The 26,349-nt window shown below is 36.5% G+C and overlaps 1 protein-coding gene across 2 annotated transcripts in view; it reads right to left on the bottom strand.

The window, feature by feature from the left end:
* LOC110380892 (protein TIS11) overlaps window positions 1-8,793 on the bottom strand; it is a 29,492-nt gene extending 20,699 nt beyond the window's left edge. Inside the window, exon 1 of one of the 2 annotated variants that reach the window (XM_021341045.3) lies at window positions 8,052-8,793. In XM_021341045.3, coding sequence (XP_021196720.2) covers window positions 8,052-8,114 — 63 coding nt within the window. In that variant the 5' untranslated portion in view covers window positions 8,115-8,793. The remainder of the gene's footprint in view (window positions 1-8,051) is intronic. The other variant, XM_021341046.3, reaches the window with a different exon arrangement.
* Between the last annotated feature and the right edge of the window lie 17,556 nt (window positions 8,794-26,349).

Below are 26,349 nucleotides of genomic sequence, written 5' to 3'. Positions count from 1 at the left end.
AGGCGAGAGGTTGCCGCGGCGGTAATGGTAAAAGTGTTACGCGGTGTGCCCGATTCTGCGCGCGCGCAGTGACGCAACGGCTCAGCGAATGTATGCCAAAAGTGCAGTCAAACCTTCGATATTAGCTGGCGAGATGAAACACATGTCTACACAGATTTGTGCTGTTACTAGGACGTTAAATTTAAAGGACTAAATTGTGTTTCATTCATTCAATTAATAAATTAGTCTAAGTCATCAGGCAATCCCCAAATATAAATTAGGTAACAGGTGCCGGTTTCGAACAGAAACAAAGTCACCTCTAAATAGATATTTAAGTTTTTTTTTTTGTAACGACTAATTAGACGAAACTATTCAGAAAACTCTAAATAAACCACGTTGTTTTCTCACACAACACTAATAATGTTTCCAGCCGTTTATCAGCCGCCGCGCCGCGCCGTGATAAGATACAGTACAGTACCCCTTTGTTTATGCATTGCACTCCAGTATAAGACCTTAGATAATGCATTATCTTCATAATAAGTACAGTAACCAGTTATTTGCTTACTCACCTAATGTACCTATACGTAGGTAGTCTTTGTCTGTCTGAATGTTAAATCTTAAATATTATCAAAAAAATCTGATGTCATTCGTATTACAAAGATAACATTAAATAAAATATTTTTTTAAGAACTACGATCAGAGGTCGCTGGAAAAATCAAGGTAAGGTCAGCATTAACCTATGTTAATGTCATCAAAAAGGTAACACGAATATTATTTAGACGCATCTGGCAAGGATCTTAAATGCTAATTATGATGATGATGATGATGATGTCCTCCTAGCCGATTATCGGCTACGGCGGCTGTTCTCATTTAAGGAGATCAGCCAATTGCGCAGGACATATTATAGTGCACAAGCATTTGCGCAGACACAGGTGCACTCCCTATTCCTTCACTCTCATAACCCGATGGGACTGCAATCCGACACGACCGGAGAGAGATCAGGCGCAGGACCGACATTTACGTGCTCTCCGATGCACGGGTGTATCAATCACCAAATTCCAGGCTCCGGGCTGCCTTGTAAAAGTCTTCTAAAACCCACAAAGCGATTTCGGCCCGACTCGGGAATCGAACCCGAGACCTCGTGCTCAGCAGCCGCACTTGCGACAGCTAGACCAACGAGGCAGACATGCTAATTATATGTAACAAATAAAGCATGTTTACATTAAATCGAGCACGAAATAATATTTAGTTTATCATTGACTACTAATCAACAACCTAATCGGACATCATGCGATGTTTCATTACTTATCTATTTATAAGAAAAGTAAAGCCAGTTACTAATAACCGTGTTGCCATTATGGCCCTTATCAGAGATATAATAATTTGCGTTACTTAGATAATACTTTGTGATGAATAGAATAGCAAAACATTACCTCGATATTCGGTTTCACTTTAACTTAGTCAGCATTTTAGCTCAAATAAAATTCTTAAGTAACACTTACATAGTTATTGAAACTGAAGTTACACAATTATATTACACAGCAACCGGTTTATACGTTTTAGTTTACTATAGTAAAAGTGAAGAATCACTTTCTACTTTGGTTACCTCTCTACCTTGACCTACAAAAACGCCGCAGCTTGTATGTCGGTCAAGGTTCAGGAATCAGAAGCATTTTATGAGATGCACGTATGCAAAGGTTTAAAAAATCCTGGAGTCCATCCCTTGGACATTATGCTAATTTTGAGAGAATGTACTCTTGTTATTATGATAGCACTGCAAGACTGTATCGCAATCGCATCGTTTTTATAAGTCTAGATTTGTAATCAAAAAACGTAATTATTTAAAATATAAAAAATACAGCCATAAAATATTTTTATAAATGAAATGTAAGTGAAGAGCTACTAAATAAAAGTCATCAAAGACAAGTTTGGAAGCAGCGATGGCCGCGCCCGTGGGCGCTACGACAATGTCGTTTGGCCGGCAATGAACTCTCGCATTTGCTCTGCCGAAACAATTAGCGGCGCGTCGCGAATCTAACGAGACTATTTACACAGCAAACTTCTTGACGACATTGTAAAGCCTAACTATGGCAGATTCCGGCTCTAATTTTCTGTTCTCAACGCCAAAGAGTAATAGAAAAACAATAACTTGTGGACACATCCAATTAATTAGAATAGACATATTATGTCTAGCAGCAGGTGAGTGGAAGAATTTTTAGCAATACAATTCATACGTATTGGTCCAGCAGCACTGGTTTCAAATGGCCAAAAAGTCAATGAATTTGATGTTAATAGTGTGCACGACCTCTTAATTTGCATGCTCGCCTTGCTTTATGTAGAGACATCGTTACAAAATGTCTATTTCAAAATGCAGGCATTAGGAAAGAACGAGATACATTAGGTGGTATGTTTGACCCATACAAATGAATTGAATATCATCAGGTTATTATAACTTTATGAAGCAAAACTGCACCAGCTAGACTAAGTATTATATGGTTTCCGGGTTCTTTATTATTTAAATAAAAACACAAACATCTTGTCTGTATTGTCAGAAGAACGTATCTAACAAATTGAATAGATGTGTCGTGTGAAGTATACATACAGCATTCACTTTTCCTTGTCTAAACAATTGGTTACGAAGGGGTCTTAATAATGCTATTCTCAAGATTCTGGTTACGTGAACTTGCGAGCAGCAATGGGTTTAGATACTGACTTCACGATATTCGGCAGAGGAAAATTTTGAAGATAGCAAAAAGCTAATTTTATTAATATTAGACTATTAGCATCGTGACATAAATTTTATATTTCAAACACGAGGTGCAGATGCTCATAAATATTTAATTAAATTCACTACTGCGCCGTGTGGGCAGCGAGGCGATTGTCGCAACTTCAATGACAGGCTGTTGTGTGAAACATCTAATCTTTACGTCAAATTAGAGTCTAGTGTTTATATGAGCGAAGCATAATGGCATCTCCACATTGAGCAACGAAACATTCAAGGCGAGCTACATATTAAAAATCTAAACAATATTGACGCATGTTTGGAAAGCGATACCTTGACGTTTTTTGGTATTGACCACATCTAAGGGGCGTGTGGTAAAGCAAACGGCCAAAGCCATCTTCATTTGAGGCCGTTGCGCTTCGGGGGAACAAAGGGTTGACTCACGTCCGGGCCCCAGTCGGCGGAGAAAGGAACCGGGCTAAAAATAGTACACTGGCAGTTACGAGTGCGGCCGTTGGACCTGGCCTACGCAGATCGCGTCTTATACTCTTGCTGACACAGGCTACCCAATTATCACGACCCAGCTTAACACATGCAAGCGACATTCATGAGTCTAAGAAAAACTGAATATCACTTTTCTTGATAATTGGGAGTACCTGAGCACTTAGTATTCACTGTCCAATGGATTCATTGAGCCATCTAAACTTGCATCTTTGAAAATAAATTGTTGCATGCCAATAACATAAATTTATTCCAGTGATTGTGTAGGAGGACTTTATCCATGAATGAATAGAGGATCTGAACAGCTAGGAAGGTTACAAGAAGCGCTGTGGTCACATGTCCCACGCGGCATCGCATTTCGCCAATAGAGCATGCGAGGAAATGTTCTAAAGTTACTTATTGTGTACAAACGAATGCTGTGCTAGCACTACTGAACTCCCACGATCGACACCTATTGTTTGCGCTGCACTCCAAGATTTCTGCAACGTCTAGATGTTGGGAAACGACAGTGGAGGTGTCGACTTTGAGGTTAAAACCGGCTGTTTGAGAAACCTTTCGAGTTTAGATTGCGAAAAGCGTGGAAAGCTTGTATTTACTTGCATTGAATTATACAGAAATGTCTAGTAAGGCATGACCAAACATTTGGCTGAAATAGGTAGGTATTAAGATTGGCGTTTTGCGTAAGAAGGAACACCGTTGCTAGTTGCATGATGATTGTAGTGTTAAACTCCCCAACCTAGCAGTTTTGTGGAAGTTTGCGTATGACGTCAGACAACATTTTGGTTATACAGCAGGTTGCCATACAATCAACGTTTATCAGCACACGTGGAGAGCTAATCGCGTCGCGTGACGACCTCACTACGCAACTACTCAAGCAGATTTTGTTGATTTTGGATGCAGTTAAAAATATCCAGTATTTTTAAGAAAATCAACACATTCAAAGACAGTCACATCAACTTTATTCGCCACTTACAATTTCCTCATTTTATAAATCGCAAATAGATGCAAAATAAAAGTGTAATAGATCTAAATAAGAAGTTACTTCAGAACTATGAAGAAAGAAGGATAAATAATAATTTAACTAGCGAATTGCGTGCTAGTGCAATACACATAATATAAGGAGAGGCGACTATGGATTTTGAGAGCGCGTCAGACTTATATACACAGGAGAATGGTTGCATCTTGCTTCTTTTTCCTGGGTTGGCCTCTGCGGTTACAATACCGGCAGATTAATATTGTAGTACCTATCAGTATCAATCTTTCCAGACAGCTATTTTGTTCTAATACATCTATTTCATCTACTAAATCCATAACTCCCCATGACGCTCAAGTTCCTATTGATCATCCTAACATTATCGCCTCCCCCATGCGTACAAGCATTTATTTCAGGTTCACTGCATATCGCATATGTATACGTGTTCAGAAACAGATACTCCGAAGTAAATAAGGTAATAGGTGATGTGTTGCGATTTTACGTACAATATCGACAAGTTGCGTGCAAGCGTGGCACGAACACGGTCCGCCGCCCCACGTGATTACACGCCTTACTGACCAACTAACTACTAGCGAAATAGTTAACACTACAAGCTGCTTGGATTTCTGCACACTCATTTATTAGTTTACCCAGTTCTAAGACCCAAGTTAGTTACAAACCAAACTGGTTACCTCAAGAAGGGTGGAGTAGGCTAATCGAATACTGCAAAATTTTAGGCCGATTCAACTCGAAAAAGACTTCGTTAATGTTTACGTGATAAAGCATTACTGAATTCAGTTAGGTATGTACTAGACTTATCCTTATTTGATGGGTCTTCATTTATTTTATACAGGAAGGTCAAAATCTTAGTCAACAAAAATCCACAATCTACGGAAACGATCCCAGATCAAAGAATTACACAATAATATAAATTGCAAACCATCCTTGGGTCACAATATGACACTATTATTAGTATGACGAGTAAGGAAAACGGCTCAGATTAAATTCATCAAGTATAGCACAAAACACCTATACACGTTTGCCTGAGGCAGACAAAATTCGGAAGATAAAGTATTATCAGGGCTTCCAACCAATAGTTTTTGGACAAAGGGACGTGGAACAAAAAGCTTTTTATCTGGAACTCAGAGTGGGACAAAAAAAGCAGCGGTTGTATTTGTAAATAGACGGCAGGTAGAAGGTTGTAGGTGTATTCAACGGTTTAAAAAGATTTTTTGCACCGAAATTATAAGTTGAAAAAATCCTACACGATGCACCTTTCGAAATTCCCACTGCACTTCTAAATACGTTAGATTTTATTACTGCATTGCAAATTGCCATCATTGATACGTTGCAAATGTTTAACGACATTTGGGTTTGGACGATTTTTAGAGTGCTGTGGATAATGTAGATCGCTTCGATAAATTATTTACAGGACTACTTGAATAATTTTGGCTTATTTAATTTGAATAACTTTGAATACTAATAGCCGTTTTTCATGAACAACATTATAATTAATTAAATGTTTGATGGTTGATGATTTTAATGTATCCGGATATATTGTTTTTTTTTTCAAGATCAAATCAATTACGAAATTCAGAAATAGCACTTGTTCAATGTAAGACATATATGCATTAAGCATGTATTTAACTAACCCTCTTCCCTTTTCACGTGGCCTATATACTACGCCATACAAACCAACACAAAACAGAATATACCCGAGCAACAAGTGTCTTTTACGCAAAGTAAAAGACCACAAAAACTCTGAGCAGGTAGCTTAAACGAGGACCAAACCATTTAATACCATACCGGGTAAATAATACGATCGGTTTTACTTCTTCAATACTACTAGCTACCAAAACAGGCTTCGTCAGGCGATTTTGATCCCTATCGGGGTTGCTTTAATAACGTTTCAAGGAATCGAAGACCTTGCCATACCACTTAGCCCGTCTGTAACTCACCCCTGCCGAGATTTGAAAAGGATCGAGCATTTATTTAAAAACATACCAGATAGGCATGACTATTATAAGAAGTCTTATGACTGAAATATGTTGAACTTCATTTATGAAAAAAAACTTTTAATCTAGATAGGTGGGTGTGTAGAAAAATAGTCAAAGGTATTACATACCTATATTGAATTAACTTCATTAAAGTAGAGAGCGTGCCCGTAATTAATTGCAGATGATAATTAAACCTATCTTTGTACAGCAAATTAATGTACAAACGGCTACCAGAGCCTGTGCGGTAATCAAACGTAACCTTATATTAGTTACTTTTACTTTCCTACGGAAACTGCCTACTACTAGTCGAGTCGTGTTGGATACCGCAATGGTGGATGCGTATTCTGTACTTGCATTATTTGATTAAAATATAATAATTTTATGTCCTAAATACTGATTACCAAAATAGTCATTAAATACTTTAGTCTTTAAAGAGAATTCTAGGTAGGCAGGGAAAACGTGTCCAATTAATTATTTACTTGCTTGGTAGATAAGTCTAAATAAATGGCATCCCTGTATAATTATGTAGTTACTAGAATGACGTGAATACATTGACTTCAAATCGTAAATAACTTGTAGGTACGGTTGGTCATGTACGTTTTATCGGTTTCGAGAATAAGCCCCCGTCTTGCAACTTTAGTAGCTACATCATGCGGGTGCACGCAAGTCACTGCAACTGGTTTTACTTATTTTCCGTATCGTGTAATTATGGTGGCAAGAACATTGACTTAGGCGGGAAATTAACTGCTCTTGTGATCACTACTCCAGAAACGAATTGAAAAAGACAAGACTACAGACTGTAACAAAATATTGCAATAAACAATAAAGCTTAAACGTGGGTAATTGAGTTCTCGGAACGAACGTTGTTACTGGTACAATTATCACATTCACAAATTATAATTTATGAGTTTTGTGACCCATAAAGGACCATTGTAGTTTATCTGTCCTTTGTCTTTCAACTTCGGAGCTTCTAGCTAAATACCAGATAGGTACCTACATATATTTTCAAATAGGTGACTTGTCAACAAATATAATCTTCCTATAGGCAGGCTACTACAGGCAGGAAACTAGGCAGGTTCTAAGACAAATTTATGTTTAGATTTTGAAGTTCGAGTCAATATACCTACCTATGTGTACCTAATTAGTTAGGAGGGTACATCTACCAACCTGTAATTGATTTTAACTATGAAATCAAATCTATGTTCAATAGGTATTTGCCTAATCTGTAATGCCTGCGAACCTATTCAGGCATAAACCTAAAGTTGATGTAATTTACTAATTTTAGAACTTCACTATTTTTCAAACAAAGTTAGAGATGATATTTTACATAGGTTTGTAGGTAGACTTACGATTTATTTAATGAATTTGAATTGATAAGTAACTTTAGTAGTCGTTTTCGTGAACATTTTCATTAGTGGTAGGGTTCCTAGAACCGTTGCAAACATAGGTACGCATTACATTAAGCCTGCCTTAAGATTTATGTTCATGTGTAAAAATGCATGTTTTTCTTTGTGAGTAGATGCATTTTATTGTTTGTCAGTAGGAATAGAGATAAATAAATGTAGGTATCTAAGTAAAGCTTCGTTCGTCGTGAGTATTTTGCTTTGAGGGTAGAGGAACGTGCAGCCAAAATCAAGTTTATACCTAGATTTCGAGCTAAGGGCTGTAAAATCCGTTGTCGTGACTATTGCTGTTTGAAGTAGGTATAAATATAAAATTTAGATAAGTGCCTACTTTATGACGAAGCCACAAATAAAATAATGGTAGACCTAGATAAAGAGTTGATAGACGAATACGTAATCAAGTAAGCACTCAAATACGTAGGTAAGTAAATATCTATCCATTGAGATAGACTTGCAAATAAATAAATTAAACATACCTTCAAGAACAGATCACCAAAGTCGTACAGCGCAGACTGATGCATTATGGCAGTAGACATCATGCAAAACCAACTCGACACTTAATCCAGGTTTTAGTGCTTAAATTTCTCGTATCAAAAATCTGCAAACTGACTGATCCACTGAAGCACGAATTTGTAAGGTCGACGAACTCACTGTAATTTTTAGGTTAACCGAGGAAAAGTTCACGATACTTTTGACGAGAATTTTATGAAAACCTTTATAAATATATAGTCCTTGTGGTAATCTAGTAAAATCGTTGCGTTTTTGTTTTATCGTTCGGTGACCACAGATTGTGTCCGAACGAGTTGGCCAGGGGCAGTGTTTTTTTTAAATTGCCCTCCACGATTGAGCCAGATCAGTATTTTTGAACACAATTTCGCAAACGTTGCGAAAATGTACAAAACAGTCCTTTGTTTCGAAATGTCTCCTTCACTTTTTTCGCGTCTATACGGAAATTCACAGATTTTGGTCAAAATTCTGCGCGAACTGTCACGAAGTCAACTTTTTTGATAAAAACTCTTTTCAGTTTATCGACTGTATACTCCAAAGCTTTTTAATTCTGGCCGTATAAATCGAAAGATAAAAAAATAAATCGCAGAGTTAACGTCCGCGCAAGACGCACCACACGTACATTCCGTATCACGCTTGCTCGCGCACTGAGCTCTGTGCCGCGTTGTTGTGTTCGCCTTCGCCCGTGAAACGCCGGCAGCGGGCGGGTGAATTTTGTTTTCAAATCAAACAGGGCCCCGATTCTCCTAAGTGAATAATGTCAAAATCGAATATAAATCGAATCGCAATATGATCGTAATAGCAGTTTTAACCATATCGGGCATTCTGCTACTAATAAAAGACCAATCGAATTCGATTGACATTTGATTGGTGTGCGATTGGTCTGCTATTTTGATGATTTTGGTCTATACGGTAGTTTGCTGTACAATCATTTTGCAATCGTAAATCATTTGCAGACAAAATGATTCAATATTGAATGACAGAAAAGGATAAAAACGTTTCTTTCAAAGAAAAAATAGCGGAATGCCACATACGCTTCAATCGTAATCGACTCGGGATTGGATATCAGTCGAATCGAGTCGAACGTCAATCGAATGGCGCTTAAGTAAAATTAAGAGAATCGGGGCCCAGCACGATCACGTTTTGGAACGAGATTCGTTTTTCGTTCGGGCAAGTTCGGCAATATTCGGCTGTATGTTTTGTTGTTGCGCCGCCCGCCATTATTGTAGTAAAACAAAAACTTCATCAGTCATCCCTATGGACGAATCCTGCGGAAATACAAGTTATGTATAACTATAACTGTCTATTTAGTTATATGTCTTATATATTTAACACACTTATTCCGATTTTGAAGAAGTCTTACCATGAAGGTTTTTATTGTACCTTATTTAAACTTAAAAAAAATCGCGAGACAAAACAAAACGCAAGAAATAAAATGAAAAAGGTTCTAATCTAATTAAAGTTCAAAAGGTTCAATGCCTTAAAGGTTGTTATTTGCCTATTGTTTTTTATATCAGTCAATTTTGACGTGACTTTAATCGATGTTTCAGTCTATTACGGAACATGGAACCTATCAGTAAAAGGATTGAGGTTGAATACCTAAATTAAATTACATTAATAAGGTAACGCGGAATAGCAAAAAACGTCATGCTAGTAACTATTATAGTAATCTGTGGTCATGCGACGATTTTAATCTCTGCGCTGGAGTGTTTGATGGAGTGGAATATAAGTGGTCGTTCTCGCCAAACTTTATGTCGTCATAGGACAAATTAAATTATGGGCCACATGCTCGAGAATAGGTACCTACTTGTGTTGTGTGTTTGAGGACCACAGTTTTGAACTACCTACCTAAATCTTCTTAGGTATCAATATTTTGTTTATTTTTTATACCTACCTAGAATAGGTAATTATTGATTTTAACTTTTTTGTAAGGAAGTCAGAGCGGATACCTTCCTAGTAAATATGAGTGGATGAAACTTTGCACAAAAACTTGTAATTTTAGAGCTGGTTCCACCAATCGCGATGTCTGCCGGTCTCTCGGCGAAGCAGCGACCACAGTCATGAGCGGAGATTTTATTTTCTCAGCTTGACATAAATTAACAAAAAGTTTCTACCTATTAGGTATGCTTCTTGCGAATAGATGAATTATTTGGTGTTCACTGCCTATGAATGTATCTTGCAACCAATTTTAGATTGCCATGGAACGCCTCGTTCTTTTAGCTTAAAATAGGTGTTTCAGTATAGTAGTATCAGTCAGTATAAGTATAATATAGTATTCATTTCGGCTCCTTTTTTTTCATTTAGACGTACTTAATTACGTTTTTACTAGTATGTAAAGCCTTTAGCTTTGAGAAGCGAAGCTTGCTGTAAGTTCGCTTATTCGCAGCATCGTAGCTAACCCCTTACGGGCCCGCGTCCGCGTCTCTGGAACAACTTTTTATTATAGCATTCGTTGGTTGCAAACCCGTTTGACGGTTTTAGTGTTATGCGGTATGTTGCACACACCAAGCTCACGGAATCGGAATCAAGCTCTGAGCTCTTACATTGTTGAGAGGATGAAACGATACTATCACATAATTGCTCGCAGACGGCTCGCTTTGTATTGAAAACAAACGTAGACTTTTGAAAATAAATTCTATGATCGTTTCTACATGGAATTGTCGTTTTGGCTAGGATGTACCAACTTCATCACTTGGTTTAAATAATAACCTTTGAGGTACTTTTATTAAATATTTTTTTTGTTGTGAGACCTACATTTCCGGGATCTATTTGTTAGCTTACAATAGCAAAATGATCTATTTTGCTGGCACATTAATAGTGAACCTCAAAGCCTAAAGGATTTCCAGAGAGTGCTAAAATGTGCCAGGATTTCGCGTTTAGTATGATGGTATCAAGTGTAAAGGTGGGTGCTACTCCCCATTGTCCTTCAGATGCAAGATATGATCGACTATTATGACACCCACGACAATGCATGGGGGATATTTGTTCTAAACTAAGGACCACGTGGCCGAGCCATCTCGTTTTTCAAACAGTTCCTCCATAAATACTGGCGAGAAAGGAAACCGTTACACTTATTGTAATTAGTTAATAAAATAACTGGAGCTTATCGCAGGAAATATAATGCCGACAAAACAACAACGCACTACGCACCTAACTAGCGTTATTTTTAATCTGCTTATGTTATTAACGTGACCCGCAATCTAACTTCCTGTGAGAATTTAATTAGTGCACTTGTTCCCCTCTGAAACTTTTTAAGATATCATTGTTGGAAGAAATTAATGGCTCATAAAGTAGGTTAGCGTGTAAGTCAAGCAGATATTTATGAAAAAGAAAGTAATATTATTCCTTCAAATATAAAATTACTGGCTGAAGGCTGGCAGTCTCTCATGGGAAATATTTTGAAATGCGACCTGAAATATAAACTGGAGCGATGTATTTAGGGGTCCCTTGATCTTAAGAAATCTCGCAAGTCAACTACCTACCTACCTTTTTCTAGATTTCTAGATATCTTTTCTCAGTCATTGAGACATTGTGTCATAATTTTAACTTTTTACTTAATTAGGTCACGTATTTGACTCTTGATTATAGTGTCACCGCATTTGTTATGCTTTTAAAAATAAGTACCTACCTATATGTAGGTACTTATGTAATTATTTCATAATGTTTGACCAAAAGAAGCAATAATTTTCGTCATGTGCCTGACCACATAAGGATTTTGTCAATTATATTACAACATAAAAGGTTTTTTTTGCAAGAGTAGGTATAGCTTTATCCTGAGTAAGATCAATATAAGAATGTTTATACCACTTTCATGCAGGAATATGTGTAGACAAACATATACCTCGCGGGAATGGGTCCTTAGGCGGCAGCTATAATTCTACTGCAAGCAGACTTAAGAACAATCCAATTAATTTATTCACGGAACCCAACGTCAACATAATGTTTGTTGTGCGACCGGCATTATATATTATGGGTCAGTGTCAAGTGTCGGTCACGTAGTGCTTACTCCTAAACTTATGGCGCTTGGTAATACAATACATTGTGTGCAAACATCGGTAGGTGATAGCTCTGTTGACAAAGCTATACATATCATTAGTGAATCAGCACTCTGCTATTATTTTACATTGAACCTTGGAATTAATCAATGACACAATCTCTTCATTTGTTTTTAAAATTGAAAATTGAATGCGCTGCATTATAATTGCGGGCTCCATTAATATACATACATACATATTATATAATTTGAACTAATAAATGGAATGCAAACCACCACTGATGCAATTAGTATGATAATCTAAGACCACTAACATACTAAAGTATTTTTTATTTATTTTGGAAACAAAGGTCACTTGAGAAGGTAGTATTTAATATGTTAATGAATCGAATTTAGATTTTATTACCTGCTTACGGATACTGTTGATTGGATAATTAAACGACAAATAAAGAAAAGGTAAGAGTTTTCCAAGTACGGAGTACCTGTAACCTTGTAAGGTTCTTATTTGTCTTCTCTACGGGGGATAATGCGTAGATAAATAATAATAGGTAGTTCAAGCAAAGAAGAAAGGTTCCTAACTTAAACCCTTCAATAAAACATGCACTAACTAAACAAAAGAAAATGTCAGGTAAAAAACTTTAAGGGCGACCCTAAATATTCAAACAATCACTTCCTCTGAGGTACCTAACTAATAAAATTTACAAATGTAACTCGTAAAACAAGCCCGTATTTAACAATACAATTTCCTTTGACCCAAAAGAAACTTTCGTTATAATTTTACATAAACAAAAGGGAACGAATTCTAAAACAAAAGGCGAGTAAAGCTTGTTTCGAAAAAAGCTCATGTTATTTTTTGTTCACATTTTTTTGTGGAATATTACTAGGAGTTTGAGGGCCCAGCTTTGGTTTACTGTGTGTCGTAAGATCATAATCGTACAAAGTGATAATCTATTCTTTATCAAAGAAAAGGTAGGTTAATGAAATGAAAATGTCAAAGTATAAAAAGATTTAGGTCATAGGCAAAAAAAAATATTAGGTACCTACTTTCTCCCACAAGATAAAGGTTTCCGAAATGTAATTAAATATCTGATGACAAAAACAATTGATTGTAAATAGGCACAAATTATATTTTTTAATAAAATGGTTAACATTCATTTAATTAAGAATATCACAGTATCAATGTTATATTGCTGAATGTTGTTATTACTAAACCCACTTCATTTCTTAGTCCAACATACTTTATATCGCCTGATATAATTATTAAAGTACGTTTAAAGAACCCACAATTAATCTTCTATAATTCGCTGTGCCTGTCAAGTGCATTTTAAATTCGTTCTTAATAGGTTTAACACTGAAATTAAGATACGAAATTGATATTGCCTTGAGAAAGGCCTCACTCGTTATAACTATGTATATCTGACTACCACTCTTTGTTTATATCGAGTGTACAAAATGTACTTAAAGTTATCAATGGCTTGGAAATAATAATTTGCCAGTACATACTTTACGATAATTACGACATAAAAGTAGTTAGAGCCCCGATAAAGAACAAAGGTGACATTGTCATTCATGTTTACCTGATAGGTATCCTACTTTATGCAACCAATAGGTATTATTTTTACGACTGCGTATGTAATAAAGATGGTCTATCAGTATACTAGATTTTTTTTCAATCTGAAGTTTAGTAGGCTATTGTTTTGCAGTTTTGGTTTGGGATAATACATCCTTCTCTTTACCTTTGAAGTAGTTTCAAGTCAAAAAATCTACTACGTCAATTATATTTATTGTGTCACATGTAAAAACTCACATCTTCAACATAAACGAAGACAAATTAGACTGTTTTGCACACGTAATGTTAGTAGACAAACTATACCCCATGAAGTTTATACTCTAGTCTTTGCTAAAGCCAGATTAACCAGCTTTAGCAGCTTAAATCCTCCTCTCTAAGGAAGCAATGCGCAGGCGTCGCGAATAAACACCACGCTTGCAGATTACGATCAGAATAGTGTTAGCAATGAAAGTGGAAGCTGCCCTTCCTGAGGATATCATTATTTCCTCTTACGACACAACGGGAAGTACTGACGTGGTTTACTCTTAAACCACCTACCTACATATGAGAAGAAAAGTATATTGTTGGAATATCGATATATTATTATAATCGATTGTGCTAAATGACGCGCTGTAACGAATCGCCGCCATTAAAAATAAATACCGATTCAATTTCAAATGGTCAACGCAGATTTTATTGTGCTATATTCTGATTGCTTTGTTTTCGCAAAAAGGCACATATGTCTAGAAGTTTGAAACAAACGTATTTGTGACGTCATGAGTGTTTTATTGATAAAATCTTGAGAACGTGTCTGCAACTCAATTCGATGACGATAGTTTGTCATCATCATCGTCGAGCTTTTTCCCAATCCTGTTGGGGTCGGCTTCCAGTCTAACCGGATTCAGCTGAGTACCAGTGCTTTTCAAGAAGCGACTGCCTTCGATGACGATAGTTTGTACTCAATTAAAATTATATTCGTATGTGCATTGCTCATGTATTGGCATTGATATCTATTTTTGATAAATGATATTCATTTAGTTAGGTACCCGTTTATTTTATTATAGCTGTTAAAGTAGACATTCATACGCAATTAAACACTTAATCAGAGGTGGTTTTTCCAAGTAAATATCAGTTATTTCTTAGAAACTGGACTAGTTAGAGTTTCAGTTTCGATTTGAGCCGAAGAAGCTACTCAACACAACAACAAGAATCTTTATTAACGAGACTTAATGTCATGTTAGTCAATTAACAGTATATACCTACTCCATAGTAACTTCTTTGATATTATAATGTGAAGACTAGCTAACATATTGTCGCAACGCGTTTTGTAAACAATATACAAAACTCGTTACAGAATACAGACAATGTGTTATCACTTTGGAACTAAGCACCTATTGTCTAATTTTTGTGTAATTGAGTTCACCCTTAGCATTACATAGTCGTAGTTAGTAATGTTTTCAACATTGTGTGAAATATAATGCGGGCGACGTTGCTTATCATCGAAAGCGTTGCAGTGTGCAATTCAGAGCGATACCCGATAGTAATTATTGTTTTACATACTTATGTAATGAACCTAACATAACAAATAGCGCAATAAACTTTAACACATTTGTAAACAATCATTTGCATTCTGCGTGTATAGTCTAGTTACTGAGATATTAAATTGTTGGTGTTACATGTTGTATTATTTAGAATTTATCTCATTTATTGACTCAATTCTATGTAAGTTAACGTACCTATACACACAAGTTGATATTCATTCAATATAATGTAATAATTTCTTGGCTGTGCAATTTTCAGTGCAATAAAATCGTAATCCATCATCATTTATAACAGTTGAATCTATGATCCCTGACCCTAGTTTTGTTCTGCATCTATTGGTCGCAAGAACTAAGTATCACTTCAGGATACGTATTGTTAGTACTTTGTTTCGTAGGTATATGAAAAGGACTTCATCACAGATTGAATTCCTGTGCTCAGTGAACACACTTGCCAAATTTGGGCAGATTGCTGACTATGAACATTGCCGGAACACGTCGACATGATTACATGCTGAATTGCTGATGTTTTCCGGCAACGCTTTATGAACACTCGTTTACTAGATCTAATCAGGGCCTGGCGCACAATGTGCGTTCTAAGAAGCCATAAGGAATTTTGTTAAAGATTTTAATGGAGATATTTTTCATATGGGAACGTTATGAAAAGTTTAATGCCTCGAAATCAGTCGGATCCTGAATGCCTCAGGGTTTTTCCAAGTTATGGCGCGTTAAATCTGCTCATAATCAGAATAAAACAATACGTCAAGAGCAGGTGAGTTTACGTCAATGGTACGATAGGATAATATGAAGAATATATTAATTGGCATCCACGATGGAGGTGCAATGATAAGCTTATTATTGCAAGACACGTGGTTGTCTGCGTGCTGCTTGAAACGTGCTGACTTCCTACACTATTAACGTGTATGATATCACTTCAATCATTCATTAGAGCAGAGCAAACAAAAGGTAACTTTGTTGTTTCATTTTGCTGATTAATCCTGCTAAAATTTTCTTTTGTTTCCCTTAGCGTCGGTCATCGGTAAGTACCGTTGTAATTTTATTCGTTTACCTTCAGAAAATACTTTCACGTATTTATTTATACATATTCAAAAGATATAAATAAATTGCCAACTTACAACAACAATAATAATTTACCGACGAATAAAAAGAAAAACTGAAATGTCGGTTTAAAGTAATAATAAATTGAGTCTTCTCTCGGATACTGCGCCATTTGCCAGACATGTGTACGTATGAGTTCCAAATAGAGTGTGTGCTCAGATGAAGATGTTGGTTAGACAGTTTTCAAACTCAAAGGGTGTTGGACCAGGTCTTCCTTATTTGTCCAAAGTAGCCAGCCCTACGCCACTCCCTTTATGGTGTATCGGCAGTTTGTAAAGGGCAGCTAAACGATTACCTCGAGACGACGCTGGTGACCTCCTGATTACTGCCGGGTTCTCGTAGCTTGTACACATTCATAATGGATTAATAATAAAAAAGATGAAAGGCCAACTGAGGCCGGCGATACTTTCAATAGGTGCTTGTGTACGTATTTGGTAGATCAGGAAGCGTGTTTCTCTGTTTCCTGCTGCACCGCGTAGCCGAATAAACAGTTTCTAGGGTTTTGCTAAAATTATACCTCGTTTCCTCATAATTCAGCACAAGTTATGTAAGTCTATGTTCCGCGTCCGTACTGTCTTATAACGTTAGTGAGATATGGCAGATAGCCATGTAACCACATACCTATTTACTAACTGAATATTAACAACAGTAGCACAGTAAACTACTTACTTTTACTTTATTTATAACCAAGTGACATGGATATTGTGTCTTTGATATAATTGAAGTGTAAGTAGGTTGCATTAATTAAATCCATTTCACGTTCCCAAAGAAAAGAAGTCAAGTCGAATAATCTTCCGTATTTCAAGAAAAAAAGCATTTACAATGTTTCATTGTCACGTTTTTTCATCTTACTGAGCCAAAGTACTGTGGCTATTATTAAACTTAATTTGTAAACCAAACTGTGTAATTAAAGCAACAATACCGCTGACATCATCATTAATATTGTGTAATAATTACTGAATTACAACACGGCCTCAAGTCTGTACTATATTTGTGTATGAAATCGTGCATCGGTTGCACGCACGGCACGGCGAATGTGTGCGAAAAAACATGGAGTTTACGTGATCCACGCAATTAGTCCCATGCGAGCAATCGTAATCGTTTCGTCACAGACCAGCTTAGTCAACATTTGTTGTTAGATAAGGTTAGAGTCAACAACAATACAATACAATTATCGCTAGTCAAAACTATTTTTGGACAGACTAATAGTTATTTGTTTAACAGTAATTTGCTGAGGGCGTTGTTTGAACCGATCGCAACCGTTTGTTATGTCTATCGCAGTTGATGACTGGACGTAACGACTGGTAGTTAATTACACATCTTGTGATCATAAAATATGTTTATTGTAATATGTCTGATCAGCTCCTTAGAACGTAACATGATTATGAAACGGTTGTAGCCTAAGTAAATAAAGCGTAAGTTTCAGACAACCATATTTCACAATCTATTCACGCATCATTTAATGAAATGCCTATTGGTTTGCTGGAACTGGCATAAAAAATCCAGAATTAAGAATTCTCATTTAAAAACCCTCAAGTATTGATGTGAATAAACTCTGATCGTGTCAGATATGGTTGCTTTAATTTTATTGTGTTACAGGTTGCAAGTCGTTATTGACCCTATATCGAGTGTTCCAAGAAAATAATAGGTTCATCTTTCTTGAGGCAGAAAGGTTTTTTTTCTGTATAATATTCATTACAGGCTTGTTTGTTTACTCATAACAAGGCACTGGCCTCTTCGTGCAAATATACCTTCGAACGATCATGGATCAACTTTATGCTTCTTGCTAACTTAATTAATCGTTTCATCATAAAGTTAATATTACTTTACGAAGTTTTCATTATGTGTTCCTGCTTGAAAAGCTCCATAAACTTAACTCCGTACCTTCACAACATCTCTGCATGTCAAGTAAAGTACTCATTTAAAAGGCCTAACTCGTAGCATCCATATATTATTGTTTAGAAACGTTATTAGCTGTCGAGTGCTTGTTTTTGTTGATACATTACAAAGTCGCTTTGTAAGCTCGGACAGAATATAAGAAACTTTATTAAATAAAGTATTTTCTTACAGAATTACCGATATAATTAATCTAGTCGGTGCGGTTTGCGCGATTGGTCCAGCTCTCCGAGAAGGGACACTACACCTGGCAAATTATAATGAGGATTCCAATAAAACAATACTGAACCATTACCCATTACCCATTACCCGTTCTACAAGTACACACTGAACGTACACATACAAAAATAATCATTAAAAACATATATAAATATATTTCTGGTTAGCTGGGCACGCACGTTATCTTGTTTTGCCTTTTGCGAGAACAAAACAAGTTACCGTGATAGGAAACGAATCGTGTGTATAATACTAATATAAAAGGTAAATGTATGTAAAATGGAATTAATTCAAAACTTTACTAAGTAGATAGTTTTTTGAGATGTTAAATAAATAGAATTGAGTCTGAGGATTACTCAATACTTTACTCATCATCATCCCGTTAAAATGGGTACCACCACTTCCAAAAAAGGTTTTTACCATAATCAGTTCAGCAGTTTTACCGTAAACGCTCATTTATTATATTAGTTGCGATTTTTCCCACTAATTTCCATTAGTGTATCTCCAAGGATGAAGGTGGTTGTGAAGAGATTTCAAGGTTTATATCATTTCATTTATTTTGGAAGACTCGATAATCTTTACGCTCTTTAACTCTATGAACCTAGGAAATACATCAGGGCTGATTTGATACCCAGAGATTCAGCTTAGCATTCTGTTGGTTATCCCCAATTTGGCCTTTGTCCCAATTTTCTTTGAGCTATTGCGGATGTCTTCTTTCACACTTCTCTGCCTGAGTTTATTTCGTTCATAACTTGAGTATATTTTCGAATCTGTTAGAACTTCTTCATATGAATCAAAGGCAACTTAGTTTTATATTGCAAAACCTACAAAATAAAGAATTGTCACATTCGTCAGGAACATTATTTGCTAGGTGCACATTATTCACAGCCGCGGTTTTCCTCTGCAAAAGTAAACAATTGATTAAGGACTCGTTAACCTATTTTTAATGAAACATTATCGGCATAAGGATATAATTAGCTTGCGTTCGATTGTTGTACACAGTTTCAAATGTATACCTACTAATTGGATACTATAATAAATTACTATCGCATGTTGTTATCGGTTCACGTCTACCAGCCATAATTGTTACTAGAACAAGCTAGTTGTATTGACTCGCAAATGAATTGCTTCTCAATATTATCACCATCTGTTAGTACAATATCGTTATTCTTTTTTCTCCCACTCACGGTTTAATTCCACATAATGTTTCTTGTATTCCTATCGTCCGCTGTCGTGATGCACATTTACATAACAGCTTTGTTGATCTCCTAGGTATTTCTCGTATACCTAAGATAAGATTATAAAGTCTAAGTATTTTCCGTATCTGTTGTAAGATCTGCCTTTAATTTTCTTAGCTACCAGACTGATACAAACTAAGGAAAATTCTACATTATCTTCAGTAACAGCTTATTATCATGTTAATAGCTCTCTACAGTTTAATGAATGATCATTCTAGTAATGAGAGTTTAATGATGCTTCATTGTGACGCGGTTCGTAATAACTTTATGAATTAAATATAACAATTTTGTTCAATTTTGTATTTCAATTTACATAACAATGGGTATTGTTTTTGTATACCTCTACAATTAACGAACTCTATCCAGGAGAAATAGTGGTAATCCAATGTTACTTTTGCAGCGTTCCTTAAATTAAAGCACTGCGTTATTAGTGTAGAATGGTACGTAGTATTGTTTCCCATTGAAACAGCCAGTAATACAATAGAAATATGAGTTGCATAACACAAATTGGCCAGCAGACACCAAGGGAAACTGTAAAAGTGCAGAAAATTACACTTTTCATTCGGCGTAACGAGCACGAAGGTACTCAAGTACGTTCAGTTCTCTTTGAGTCACCTAATAACAGGTAAATGTATAAAAATACAAGGAAGCTGGCTAAGTACTAGACAGAAATCCACGCTGTATTTTTCCATGATAATGGAGACAATTATAGGCGCTTCTGTATAATAAACTAGACTTACGCAATGTCGCTCACACATTATGGTAAAGTTTTGTTAACTATTCATCTCAGGTTTACATTAGCAGTGCATTTAACCTGTGACTAGAAAAAACCGCTTGCTGTAATTGTTATGCAAAGTTCTGCTAAGTAAAACATGTAATTTGCAAGAGTGAGTAATTGAAAGGAAATAAAACGATATGGTGTTTCTCAGAAATCCATTACAGTTTTGCCATCCTGCCTCTTCAAAATTGACGAATTGTTTATCTGGTCGCTTAGAAACGAGCCCTTGACTTAATATTCAGGAGAATGACCACTAAATCCATCGAACAATAGAAATTACGAAACTTAAATGTTTAACTTGGTTAGTGCAGCATATAGGTATTAACTACTTGGTACCAAACTTTGGTTAATAAAATAGTAGTTCAAATTGTCAATCTTCAACTGTGTTTCGTATTTCACTAATAAACTATGATCATAACAGGCTAAGAATGTTACCGTAGTACTGATATCTACATGAGATCTCAACAAGCGGGTCCAGTTGGCTATATGTAGTTGAAGAACTGCTTAAAGTTGGCAAAAATAACTTCTTAGGATTACTTGTACTTGAAAGATGATAAGGTACACTGTCAGCATGTTTTGTGACTGTCTGCCATGAACTTTATCTTACTTCTTTTCAACGTTTGTTAAGATTAACCCTGCGATTCCGAGATTAATTCATCCGATTAGGAAAATGTGTACTTCAAGGAAAGATCTCCTCACTGTGTAACTACTAAGTCTGACATTTAGATTGTGTATGACTATTATGCAAACAATATTATTATCCAACAGCCTCACAAGATCAACAGAGGGATTGTGAAATTAAACCAACATATTATACCTCTATTCTGCAGTATATTTCTTACATCAGTACAATGTAACTGGTAATTATGAAAATCTCATGAAACGCAAAAAGTAAACTGAAAACTTTTTGCCACCTTTTTTATAGCGAAGCTGATAGGTAGAGTCTGTTAGATGAATTATAATGTTAAAAGAAAAGGCGTCCATGTTCAATGTTACCTCCTAGAAACATCATTACTGTTACATCAAATCAATTGCATCGTAAGTGTAGGACTTTTAGCAGACAATAATTATAATCAGACATTAAATGCGTCGGCTGGTTGAGTCGCTAATGGTACCAATAAGGCTGATCGCTCACGAGGAAGCTTAGGACCGGTTCCAGCTCACAAGCGACGTAGTGTCGCCGACCATATACACATGCCATTTATTATAATACCCCCCTTCTACTGACAGTTTACAACTAGGAAGTATTGATACACGTATGACGCGATCATTGCAACGTTTATCGTAAGTTATCGCTCGTTACGGAAAGTTCTCGGTTTCTTTGTTTTATTTTTGTGACTAAGTACAACCGGTCCACAAACAAGTTTCGTAGAAGCTATGATAATGTGAACGTGTGAATAAATAAAGTAATTAATTTATCGATTTAATCTCGCACAGTAATGGCGATCGGTACGAATAAAATGCAAATTCCTTTAAGAATGTTCCTACGTTGAGTTAAAAACCTGGCATAAAAACTTCGAAGAGTGTTTCAAACTGCAGATCCAGCCCGCCCCGAGCACCTAATCGCGGTTGGAACGGCTCGCCTCGAATTATAACAGCACGCACTAATTTGAATAATGAACAATGTTACCCCCACAACCGGTTTGATCACGCGACCGCGCCGCGGCGTGCCTGCGCGAGCGCTGCTTTACGATCAAGGGATGCTGGCCTATAAACGTGAGCAGTAAAACCTTTTGCCATTCTCTCCAATTGGACTTAAAAAGAAATGAAACGCTAAGTTATTGCAGACAGTTTCACGAATCCCAAGTAATGACAGAATTCATAGGAAACATTGTCTGAGATCTATGAACACAAAATGAAAGGAAACATCATTAAATTCACATGGACAACAATTCATCATCAAAAGTTTTTTGTTGCTTCGTTAGAGATTCGAACTAACATAATTTAAGAACAAAAGGGTCTAGGAAAAAACTGACGCCCGCAGAGTTGGGACGAGAACAAAGCGCGCATTCGCCAAGTTATGTTTTTAGGAACAATCTGAAGTAGGCCTGGCCATTTAAACTGCCACATAAATCGCGCCCGTGTGGACGGAAACAATGAGACCAGCCATTTATGTTTTGTTTTTTTTTGCCAACGAAATAGTCGACTAGCGGGATATTACATAAGATCGCTCGGCATTTCGATACCACTTACAAATGTCCGACTGACTTCGATCGACCAGCTTTGTGCGTGTTTGAAATAAATCCAAACTGGTATTGCTTGTTCGCATTGAGTCAGCCTGTATCTAAATCCCGAGTCAATTTATTTAATTAGCATAACTTGCTATTAAGATTATTGCCATGTATAAAAAGTCGAGGAAGTCATACATGGAACCGATATAATGTACTTGTCCTAACAGTATTGTATATTAATTGATTATTATCAATAAATAATAATTTATCATATTTTTTTGCCGATTACATATCGCAAGTAGAGCACTGTGCACAATTAAGTTTATTTCGACCAGTTATGAGATCATTATCACGTTTCCAGGAAATAGACCGCAGCATCTTATTATAAACAAGTTTATCTCGTGTCCAAATTAAACGGATTGTTTTCGCTTTCGTACAGATAAACAATATTATTATATACTATTGAGTTTATCAACGACACCATTAATTAATATTGCGCTTATCAACTTAAAGTGGGTTGCGGTTTGGCTTGAGATAGTTAGATATATTATTAACACTTACTCCTATTTCCGTTCTTACAATGTGCTTTAGAGTCTGTTGTTATGTTCTGGATTGATCCATTTCGAGTCTGTGGCAACGTCAGCAACCGCATCATTACACAGTTAAATGACGAGCACCGCGATGATCGCGTGAGCAGTTCTTCATTGACTTAGCAATTACCGATTTGAATTGGACGGCTTTATAAATATATCTACAAAAATAAAGTGGTTATCATTTAAATGTACAGAATAATAGGTTAACAGGTTGAATCATTCGACATTTCTGTGTCGTGGCGGAAGTTTCGTCAACTTGCATACTAAAATGTATGTACTGTTACATATTCATTAACATCGAATATATTACCATAATTAACTTGATGGGAGAACATTACAGAATTTTCCTGTCCGACTTGAAACTTTTCCTGAGGAAAAATATGATAAGATCTCGTTATGGGTAGCTAACTCCAAAGGCGAAATACACGGAAAAATCTGAAACAAAAGTATCTGACCTTGGATCTATGTTTATAATATTTTCGAATAACAGAATACGCTAATGAAATACAAATAACAAAGAATAAGCTATAATAAAAGCCATGTTTTGATTCGAAAAGTGTCAAAACAATTTAAAATTCATCGTTTTTTGAAAACATGTTAATAAAATGATAATGAAAAACCTTCTGATGCAACGTGTTGTTTACGCGTTTATTGATACGGTTAAGCAATGGCCGGCCTAGCTGACATTTGGATGGGTGACTAAATTGATATGTATGTGGTCGTTTGAACGAATTACGCGGACATCGTCATCACATCTGGAATGTTCATTTATAATGTATGGTTTCTCTTAGTAAACTTCATAATGTTCTAATGGCTCTTAAATGTGGACCGACCTAACGATTATGTAAAAACTGTGGTATATCGTGATACCTAAACCAAACTGTATATTTAATCTGAATTTATCCTTGTAGGTAGGTATGTATTACCTATTGCGGCCACGTGCTGAAGCTGTTGTGGTTATGATATAAACTAATTTTCGTCGCAAATAATTTAGGTACACAAAACTCTAACATTGCAAGTATTTCATCATCATCTTGATGGGTTTATAGAAAATCAAAAGGGCATGTTGCTTCAATTCAAACTCTTGCACACATACTATGACTGGAGGCTAACAAAGCATAAATCTTGAGCTCATTGTAATTTCAAATGAGTACATTCGATTTAACATCTTACTTTATCATTCATCCTCCGAGCCTTTTTCCCAAACTACGTTGGGGTCGGCTTCCAGTCTAACCGGATGTAGCTGAGTACCAGTGCTTTACAAGGAGCGACTGCCCTATCTGACCTCCTCAACCCAGTTACCCGGGCAACCCAATACCCCTTGGTTAGACTGGCTTCTGACTACCCGTAACGACTGCCAAGGATGTTCAATGACAGCCGGGACCTACAGTTTAACGTGCCATCCGAAACACAGTCATTGGCGTCTAAGATATACTTAGAAAGTACATACAAACTTAGAAAAGTTGCATTGGTACTTGCCTGACCTGGAATCGAACCCGCGCCCTCATACTCGAGAGGTTGGTTCTTTGCCCACTAGGCCACCACGACTTACACACATCTTACTTTATCATTGAAGTTAATAATTGAAATATATGGTGTGAGTTGAGACGTGGAGAGGCGAGGCCGATACGCGGTTATCACAAGCCGACGACCCCACTCCGCGTGGCCGATAGCGCCGCAGTGTACTGTGGAACCACAATATTCCAACATTACATACCGATAATTGTAATCCACAGTTTCGATACCAATCTTTATTTAGACTGTAACATTAAGTACCACTATAAAGTACAAATAATTGGCACAACCACCTATTAGTCTTTATCGGTGTAACAATCATAGATATCTGTGTCTATGAATTTGATATTCTAGGACATTCCGTCTGATTAGCCGTAAGTACCTACTGGTTAGTGTGAAGCCGATTTATGGAGCTAGTAGCACAAAGGAAACTCAAGGACTTGCAAAACAAAAAGCGGTGCAAAAACTGAAATAGAAAGCGCTGCATAAATGAGAGTGTTATTTATAGAAGAATATCAACAACGCGCAATTGTATCGTTGGGCATCGACTCGCTGTGTCCAGCTCAGTCGTCGACTCCACAATTAGCCATCAATTGACCCCGGCCGGCTGGACCAAAGGCGCCACTCCACCAATCACGCGGGCCGCAGTGGCCTTGCGCCTCATAGAACATCGCATGGAGTCGTGATGATCATGAGACATGCATCAGGACCAACAGCTGATACTATAAGTGCAACTCTTCAATTCAATTGCTAATCAAACAGTCGCAGGTTAATTGTCGTACGTTGCGATAGTTTTTGTGTTTGGTCTAGTTATAGCTACTATCGAGTAGGTACCTACTGACTGTTTGTGTCTGGATTGTGGTCACGTTTCCTCAAATATGCTTTTATGTATTGAAATTAGGAGAACTTGATCATTTATTCACTAATTAATTCTTCATATGGTAGGACTGTCTCCGTTTAGCAGCGATACTAGCAGACGCTACGAGTACATCAAAATAAGGAAAGTATCTTATTCCATCCAAGTAATATTATTTCGTACTAAATCAGTAAATCTAATCAATCTTTGCCTGTAACACTGATCGCACGATAGCTAATCTTCAACCACACAGTTTCATAAGCAAATTATCGGTAGTTTTGCGAGACTAAATCTGCAGTAACGAGCAAAAAGTGTCGCTCAGATGTAACGTATAGTTTCGCCTCAATAGTCAACTAAGTCGAAGTAATACGGTTTCTATTCATTAGCGAGTATTATACAACTGTGTAGGCAGTGAATGTAGATGACAATTAGTTCACGAACCATTTCCTCAATTGTGTAGGTTGAAAATCAACCAAAACAAACGGATATTTGCTCAATTTGTTAACGAATGTGACAATTAAAAGTATAAAGGGAAAGTTTATGATGACCTTGTTGTTTTAGAAAAAATGAAAGCGTGATTGCAGTGCATTTTTCTTAGCTTTTATTCCGTGATCTGCCTATTTTATTGGGTTGTTCATATTTATTATCCTGATAACACACTAGATGATATTTTACTGATAGAATTAACCACCCAAAACATGGGAGTTATTTGGGATTATTCTGCCTGTAAATAAATCGTGATAGCTACATCCTTATGATCTCAAATTACACTTTCTTTACTGAGTAAAAAAAAAATATAGATAC

This window comes from Helicoverpa armigera, chromosome 16 (genome assembly GCF_030705265.1).
Source record: "Helicoverpa armigera isolate CAAS_96S chromosome 16, ASM3070526v1, whole genome shotgun sequence".
Taxonomy (NCBI): Eukaryota; Metazoa; Arthropoda; class Insecta; order Lepidoptera; family Noctuidae; genus Helicoverpa; species Helicoverpa armigera.
Note: the sequence above shows the minus strand (reverse complement) of the source record. Positions and strands in the feature narration are given on the sequence as shown.